The 9,475-nt window shown below is 31.1% G+C and overlaps 1 protein-coding gene across 1 annotated transcript in view; it reads right to left on the minus strand.

Annotated features, from left to right (window-relative positions):
* LOC117177895 (insulin-like growth factor-binding protein complex acid labile subunit) overlaps positions 1 to 9,475 on the minus strand; it is a 93,307-nt gene that overhangs the window by 25,967 nt on the left and 57,865 nt on the right. The window contains exon 7 of the mRNA XM_033368966.1: positions 2,708 to 2,909. Coding sequence (XP_033224857.1) covers positions 2,708 to 2,909 — 202 coding nt within the window. The remainder of the gene's footprint in view (positions 1 to 2,707; positions 2,910 to 9,475) is intronic.

Genomic DNA, 9,475 nt, shown 5'->3' on the forward strand with positions numbered 1-9,475 from the left:
AGCGAGGGCGCATACTTTGAATAAAATATTTGTTATCATTCTCTTGAAATAAAAGTGTTATTTTCTTGAAAAAATACCGGTTTCATATGTATACACCTGGTACACGGTGTCCCATATTTATGTTTTGAAGTTGTATTTTGAAGCTGCACTCGAGATCTTCGACAAAGGCATCGTCCGAAAGTGACTTTGTGTTCTTTTTGCCTTGTATTTTTTGATTTTCTGCGACTAGTAAAACATCGCAAGTCCATTTTATAATAGAAATTGTTTAAAAAATAAATTTTTTATTGAAAAATATGTAAAAGCACATTATTTTTACCCAAATAGCGTATCTTAGTAACCCAAAATTTTATTCGATATTAAAATTCTTTGGGCATGAAGTTTTTCTCGATTGAGATTGTTAGTTCTCGCGCTTCGCGCTCGATGTTGCATTTACCTCATACTACGCGCTCGGTCTTTACATTTTCGCATATTCTTGCGCAAACATTTTAAAATTAGGACTCAAAACATCCACCACTGTAATTTTGTGATTGTGAATTCTCTCTCGTTAAAGAAACTTAGCTCGAGAGTTTGAGCGCACCTACAGCACGCGACTGAGGGCAATCGCACTCCGCGCTTAGTCTTTGCATTTCTTCCGCATTCGGACACAGACCTGTTAAAATCAAAGGTGAACGGACCGACAACTGTAATTTTATGATTTTGAACTCTCTTTTGTTAAAGCTGTTTTGGCTTTAACGAACAAATTCTCATCACGTATCTCGTGCTTCGCACTCGCTTTTGTCCAACCTGTCAACTTTTCTACACTATACACAACACTTATATCAATTACAATACATTTTTTATGTAACTCTGCCAGGGATTGCTAATTAAAAAATTGCAAAATAAAAAGCAAATTGTATTTATCATGATTGTTTTTGTATTTGTTTCTTATTTTGCTTTAAATTGTATTCTAAGCTGCTCTGAAACATGTATCATTTCAATAAATGTATATCATTACAATTCATAATATGCATAAAAATTGAATCATACTAATTCTTAATTCCTTGTTTTTATAATTTATTTTATTTTTAATGTTGTTTTTTACGATTAAATAAAAACTACTGCGCATCTGCATAGGGTCTAATACAGGAACCTATATAGGGCCCTATGTAGGAGCCTATGTCCTCTTTTGTTTTTTCTGTGTTTTTTCCAAAAAGTTAATTTTTTAATTTTTAATCTTATGTTTTACGATTAAAAAAAAATCTACTCGTCCTATCGAAAAATAATTAATAATAAATTTATAGATCTTTTTAGGCGAACCACTTTTGTCTGGTAATTTAAGTTCATACCTTGTGTAGTTTTTTCAAACAAATTTAATATTTTTATTTAGAATGTTATTTTTTACGACTAAAGCAAAAACTAACTGTCCTATAAAAAATTATAGCTCTTTTTTGGATGAACAAGTTTTGTTTCATTTTTTCTCGTAGCTTATATCGAAAAGTGATTCATTCTTAATTTGTAGTTATTTCCAGGACGCGCAATTTGAGCCTTTTCATTTTTTTCGTATCTTGCATAGTTTGACAAAAAAAAAAATTGAATTTTCGGATTTTTCATTATTTTTTGTACGATCAAATTTGGAGTGTTTAACTTCTCGACCAAATTAAAAAAGTTGTTATCATAGTCTTGTAAGACTTTCAAAAAGCAAAAGTTTTCTTTTCTTGACTTTTTTTCATATCATGCGTGTTTTGGCCTAAAATGTTCATTCTAGTTTGTTTTTTTGGATTTTAAAAATGCTTTAACACTGATAATTTTCTTTTTATAGACAAAATTCATGGGGATAAATTGTTTGAGTTTTTGAGTACTATTAACATAGAATTTTTAAATCTTGAAAAAATGTGGTTACAAATATTTTTGGTACGATCAATTTTGGAATTTTCAACTATTCGACCAAATTAAAAAAGTTGTTATCATAATCTTGTAGGGCTTTCAAAAAGCAATGTTTTTCTTTTTCAGTCTTTTTTTCGTATCATGCGTTATTTGTCTTAAATTGTTCATTTTAGTTTGTTTTTCTAGATTTTGAAAATGCTATAACTCTAGTAATTTTTGATTTGTCAAAAAAATTCATAAGGATAAATTGTTAATTTTGTTGAATTCTATGAATAACCGTACAGAGAATTTTTGATTTTTTAAAAAAGTGGTCTCAAAAATATTCCAAATGTCCCCACTTTTTGAATTTTTATCCAAAATGGCTGGCTAACGAACTTGACCTTCAGTTTAGGATACTAAATGAGTGTACCAAAGGGTGATCTAATAGATTAATTTTTTCAAAAGTTATCTTGTTCACAGGTAGACAGACATACATACAGACAGACAGACATACAGGCATACAGACATACAGACATACAGAAAGACACATGCGTAAAAACCTGTTTTTCGGATTCAGGGGGTCTCAAAACGTGGACACTTGCCAAAAACTGGGGGGTCAAATTTTACACAAATCAAATACCTTCTCTGATGAGATTGTAAAAATATATTTAGTTGAAAGGAAGTAGGGTCTCCAGATGTCCGAAAATCCAAAATATTTTTAATTTTATTGGCTAAATATCAATAAATTGTTTAAGTTTAAAGGTATGATAAACATTAGGGGGGGGGGGGGGGGGGGGGTGAGGGAATACACAGGTCCTTCAGTTCTCTAATAAAAATTATACATTAAAAGAGGAAAAAAATGTACCTTGCAGGTAAATACGGAGTACATCAGGCACACCGTGGAGTGTGCACCGAGTATTGGCGACAAGTTCTGCTACCATAGAACGTATTTGGTTGGCACTGACATCCGCCCAACACAATCCAGGGAATCCTCGGAAGTCTCGTTCCGAAAGTGTGATTAGGCGATTATGCGAGGCGTTTAATTCCTCCAGTAAAGGAAGCCACGTCTGTAAAAAAGAATTTAGTTCAATTTTTATTTTTTGAAAAAAGATTGTTTCGAATTTATAAGAATTTCAGTTTGAAAATTAATCAAATTTTTATAATGATTTATAAAATCGACGAAAGTAGGCATATTCTTATCATTATTATCGACTTTAAAACAGTAACCTAAGTATAGTTTTGAGACTACTTATGTTATTAAATTCGTAGGGCACCTGAAAATTCTGTAATGATTACAGAAAATTCTGTAAGCTCTACATAAAAAGTTATGTTTTCACACTTATTTTAACATAGGACCCCTTTAACATTAACAGATTTTTTTTCTGCGTGTAGCAAATACGAGCACATAACAGTTTTTTCGGTACATTTATTTGTTGACTAGGATTGTTCAGAATTTATAGTTGATGAACCTATCTATCCATTTTAAATATTTCAATTGATATTACTTTAAATTAGTAATAATTAACCTTGGTAATGTTCTAATTTATTTAATTTATATGACAGGAAATTATCCCTTTCTGTACAGTTGCTCAAAATTGGACAATCTAGGCTTGTATGAAAGGTTGAATCGTCGTACTTGAATTCTGTTGAATTAATTGGAATTTATCTTAAAGTGAATTCTGAATGAATTCTAAGAAATTTCAAAGAATTCACTTAACCCTTCGTCACACACGTGGGTCGTTTACAATCCAGTCAAATTTTCCCGCTTCAGTATCTCCGAAACCCAAAGATGGTGGTGTTTGACCTTCTCCCTGAAAAACTTTTTGGTAGTGGGAGCTGAACTGCAAAGGGACGCTTAAATTGATCATTGCATTTCCGAGGAAGAAAGATTTCAAACCTGTGTGACTGCATTAGTGTTTCGCGACGATTTGGTGAATCCTCATTTGTTGATGTATATCTACGACGTTATAGAAAAAAGGTGTGCGATATGGCCATCTAAGGATGATAAAAAAAGGTCGCATTCTTTCGCGATCTGTAAAAAGCCGGCGTGTGAAGAACATCCCACGAACTTCTGTAAGGCCCGGGTAGAAATTGCCTCTTTATGCCTAAACTAAATATTGGCTCTCACGAGGCCGCAGCCAGATTTCCTAGCTGGAAGAATCTAGGCTTTCCCTTTGCTGGTCCTCGACAGGTTATTGTCGTGTGCTACTTGTCTTACATTATTTATATACTCACTTTTTAGCAGCATATTTTTTAATTAAACTAGATAAAAAGCTTTATTCATAAAGATATATTTCAAAAATAATTTCTATCAATTAATTATTTTCTCGAGGGGATCTTGTAAAGTCCTCGACAGGTAAAACGGGTAATACAGCTGTGAGTGCAAAAAGCGCATTAATATTCTTATGCTTAATTTTTAAAAAGAACAAATAAAAAAAATTACCGAGATGCAAACTTTGAAAAATGTCATTTTTTTCTGAAAAAATTATAAACATTTGGTGCCTTAAAAATTTGAAAGTTTTTTTTTTTAAAGATCGATTTAATTTGAAATCACGTGAGTACGTTTAAAAACCATATAAAACAAATCGAGCTTCAAAAACCTTTTTTCCTAATTTCTAAAGTATCGGATGAATGCCGTCAAGCATTTATGATACCGCACTCAGCGTGGCATCGTAGCTATGTGGATTAGGCGTTCGACTTATACGCCTACAGTGCGTGCGTTTCGATTCTCGAGGCTTGTGGATATTTTAATAAACTGCGTTTGTCTTTAGTTATTAGCAATAAGTCTTCTCTAGTCAAATTTAACAATAAGTTTAGTTTTAGAATAATGTGCGGAGTATAGTTAATAATCGAATGTCAATAAAAATACGAGAAAACGGAGGAGCGTTTGTGAGAGACTACAGAAAGGTGTAAAAAATCTTTACATTAAACTTGCAAAGATAATGTATTGTACAATTGAATTAATATTTTCCTTTTTGAATAAAAATTTTCTGGTAATGGATTATCGCAATGTGCTGGTTAAACTTTAATACTACTGCAACAATAGCATCACACTTCAGAATTTAAAGCATGATCAATTTTTTAATTATTTAATAATATTTTATTTGAATCAACAAAATAAGAAACAATCGCATATGCTTTTGAATAATAGTGTGTGAGGGACTATCTATATTCTATAAAGTCCCTATTAATAGGTCCTTATTGGGTTGCCTACTGATGACCTCGCTAGCTGAGCGTGACGCTTTCGCTTGCGCCCTCGATAGATTGCCACTTTAGGGCCTCGATAGAAAATAGGAATTCTAGACAGGACCTCTTAAGAACCAAGTTATAATTTCTATCCGGGGGATTACGGTACTTGAATTATTTACTCTCATATAATTTTTTAAAACATTCTAACCCAGTTTCTTAGGAGAAGATGAGATTTTGAAGTTAGAGTCGTATAAATATACTTTTCGGAACTGAAAGACGTAGAACCATATTTTTCTGACAGGTCATGATTTGATCTTTAAAAACCATAAGTTCAGTTTCTTAATATTTATTTATTTCAAAGTTATGAATTCGTTAACTAAATTTCAATTTTCTCAAGTTTTTGTTTATATTTAATTTTTTTAAAGTTACTTATTTAATTCTAAAAACGAATGGAACATGTAGTAGAAACTCCGAGGAATACACACAATTTTCCAGATATATTAAGCTTTTAAGATAAAAAAAAGGACGACCGGAAATAAACGACCCACCTGTGTGACGGAAGCAGAAAAAAACCTTTGTTGTTCAAAAGAAATTGAGTACAGTGATTCACCTTGAATTAGCATAGGTTCCTAAATGATCGAATTGTTAACTGTCCAAAAAGTTTCTAATCAGAGATGATTTAAGTTTCAATTTTGTTTAGAATAATTAAATATATTTTCAGGTGTTCGTTATATTAAAATTCTTTAGGTTGAAGAGTGCAAATGACAGTGATTTTTATTTTAAACTGGAAATCTTACCAATTATTTGCAACAAAATCTATTTCATTACTTTAGATCTTCCTATTACTTTACTACATCTACAATTTTAATTTAAAATTATAAAGTTTTAAATGGGTGATAATAAAATGCTTTAATCTTTGAGTCCTTTCGCATTTATACATTCTTTTGATCAAATTAACCGAGAAACCTCAGTTTTTGAAGTCTTATTACTTCGCCTCTTTTTCTCAACCCGAGCTGTTGGCAAAAAAATGAATGTCTTAAAAAGCCGTTGTATCGTGCATCATTTGAACTTATAACAAATTTTCCCTAAGATTTAGTCAATATCACAACTCAAAATAGACGCGTTAACTATTTTCCTTGCTCATTATACAATGCGAAATAGTAAAATTAACTAAAGTCAGGGAAAATGCGTTCACAGTTTAAATGGTGCACAATAAAATGTGATGTTTAACTGTTCAATTTTCAAGACTTTTATTATTTTTAATTTAAATCTAAAACAATAAAATTGTAAGATGTACAGTTTTATATTCTTTTTCAGAAATAATCAAATTTGAAGGCATTACATTCAAAAACGTTTAATTTTACAGGTTTTAAACTTTAAAATTCACAAGATTGAAATTCACCGAGCGCTAGAGAATGAACCGGCGTCTGTGGCTTAATGCATGTGTTTAATATTTGAAAGGATTTTTTTAAAAAGTTTATGTTGGTTTAAGAAAGGAGTTTTCACATATAAAATTCAAAATTAATCAATTCCTAGAGCTTCAAATTTGAAATATTGTTCAATTTAAAATACTTCAAATAAATTTTTAGTTTTTAATGCAGTAACGAGGGTTTGACTATTCGAATTTCAAATGGACGTCAGATTTCGGGATTTTAATTATTTAAAAAAATATAAAACACAATTCCACATTAAACTGGAGCTTAGATTTAATGAATCTAGATATACTGTTTCCATGAATTTGTTATTTTTTATTCCGTTCTGTTTACGTTCGGACGGTCTGGATTTACCATTGAAGGCTACTTAAAGCCATCCATGAAACCGGTAATAAATCCAAGTTCCAGCGTATTTCAGATTTTAACATGAGTGAAAATAAGGCGAAAGTTGAATAAGACGAAGCTGCAAATAAATTATTCAATTTCTATAACTTGCACTTTAAAAGTAGAATGTAGAATAACAGTCGAATTTAAAATCCCTTTTATTTTCACATTATCTCATTTTATTGTTGAGACTCTAAATCTTAATTTATTAAAATTCTCTTTTTTATTTTAAAATAGTGTCGAATTTGTAAGCCCTTGAGATTAAACTTATTTCAATCAGAAGGCTTCTATAATTTGTAACTGTACATTATTGAATTTTAAAATTTAAAATTAATTAATTAATTTTAATTCTTGAATTATTAGCCTTAATAATTGACCGTAGAAGAGCACATAAAGTATGATCACGGGGGATAGGAAGGCCTCAGCATTTTTGACAAATTTTCTATATTTTAATTTTACAGAAAAAATCTTATCCTAAATTTGATTGGGCATATTTTTTTCTGTTTGAAAAAATTATAGTTTTCTTCATTTTAAATCAAAGAATATTGAGAATTTTTACTTCAAATTTGGAGAGATTATGTTTCAAATCATATTTTAAGTGGAAGAATAGCTGAAAATTTATCTCTTTTGTTATGAAAAAATGTTTATTAATATATTTTTCGGAACACACACGAAAAAGGTTCCAATATTTTCAATCGCACAGTGTGTCGACGTAATTTTAGGCAATCAAAAAACTCCAGCTATTGAAACGATCATCAGAAGCTTTACAAGTCTACTGTCAAATATTACTTTAGTTGAACAAAGTGTTTATGAACTTCGAGTGTTTTATTGTTTCGAGTACCAGCTTTTATATACACGTGCAGAAATTGCCCAACTTATTCCCGAGTTTCGATGTGGGCCCGATCGGATTTTCAACATGTGGCCTCAAGGGGGGCACATGATGTGGCTCGCGTCAGAAACACGTCGGGTCGGGTTAGGTTAGACAAGATTATGTTAAGTTTTCTGTTATCGTCGTAGAATGTTGAAAAATTACAGTTTTGTAAAATGCAAAGTTGAACAAATATTAATATAAAAACTTTTGAAATTTTACGAATTATAGAAATGAAAAATTAAAGGGGCCATATCTGGGCCAGATCAGGTCCACATTTTGGATGCCCAGATCTGGGCCCGGTCAGGTAGGGCGTTTCATTCACGGTCTGGCGCTAGACAGATTACCCTATCGGGCCCATATTTTTTCCGATCGGTGCCCGACCGACGCCACACCAACATTTCTGCACAGGTATCTGAGTAGCGTCTAAGCTGGTTCGTTTCCACCTTTTTTTCTCGGATTGAATTTTAATACCCTGCAAAAGTTGCGCACACATAACAACTTTTCACCTGTAAATTTTTGGTTCGATCGGGCAATATCTTCTATTCGCTCTTTCTATTAGAACGTTCATATTTTTTTAAATTAAAAAGAAATATTTCCTATTAGTTCAACGGTTCTGGCAATTTTTTTTTGTATGGTTATTACTAGTGAACACTAATATTAAAATCGAAATTCTAAAAAAAATGTTTTGCTCCATTCAGAATGTCTTGAAAATACGCTCAAAATTGCTTTTAGTGGTTTGAGAAAAATTCACACATTTTGAAAAAAGTTGAATATGTCGAACCCGACATTTCTTAAGCTTAAAGCGAAAAACATGTCAACATTCTGTTTATTCAAAAAAAAATCAAATTTTGTTGACTCGATTTTTGAATGTTTATAGGTTCAAACATCAAGAAAAAATGTTCTTATAAGAAAGTAAAATAATAGTTAAAGAACGGATATTACAATTCAATCAGAAAGAAAGTTGGAAGACGAACTGGCCTAGTAGGCATGGCCATTTAGGAAAGTTGAAATTTGTATTTTTTAACATGAACTTTTTTAAATTATGCGATTATTAGTTACACTAACACTAAATAATAATATAAATTTGTGCAAAAGTTGCATCTTTTTATTACATTTTTTATTTGCAAAAATGAAGTGTTAAATTAAACGGAATTTTGTATTCTTATTATAATTCTACATCTTAATTAAAAGAAATATAAGCATGAGGTTTTTTATGTATTTCTTCGAATAAACTATTCTTAATAGGCATGAACTTCACTCTTTTCTAAAGAATCTAAAGGCTATATAATTAATCTTTAGTCTCGTCATCGGCGGAACTATCGTCGTTAGCTGCTTTCTTTATAGTATTTTTCATTTATTGACGAAAAATAATCATTAAAGAACGCTTTTAAGGCTTTTAAGGCAAACAATTTTCAGCGTTATTTAACTCAAATCCTTTATTTTTGTACAAAAATATTGTGATCAACACAAATTTTAATTTCTATACAAATTACTATATGCATTATTGTTGATGTTACTAATAATTACCAAGTATAAACCACGAAAAATTTTATTTGGGGACATACTACCCGGTGGAGCAATGGTGCTATCAGTGTTTTATGACATATGTGTGCATAATTCTGTCTTGTGACAGTTATTTGGGTATCCCAGGGATAACCCTAGGATATCCCTGGGACGTTTACGGGATATTTCAAATGTCCCAAGTAGGATATAAATTAATTTTCTATATCCTACTTGGGACATTTGAATATCCCGT

The sequence above is a fragment of the Belonocnema kinseyi genome, chromosome 8 (assembly GCF_010883055.1).
Source record: "Belonocnema kinseyi isolate 2016_QV_RU_SX_M_011 chromosome 8, B_treatae_v1, whole genome shotgun sequence".
Taxonomy (NCBI): Eukaryota; Metazoa; Arthropoda; class Insecta; order Hymenoptera; family Cynipidae; genus Belonocnema; species Belonocnema kinseyi.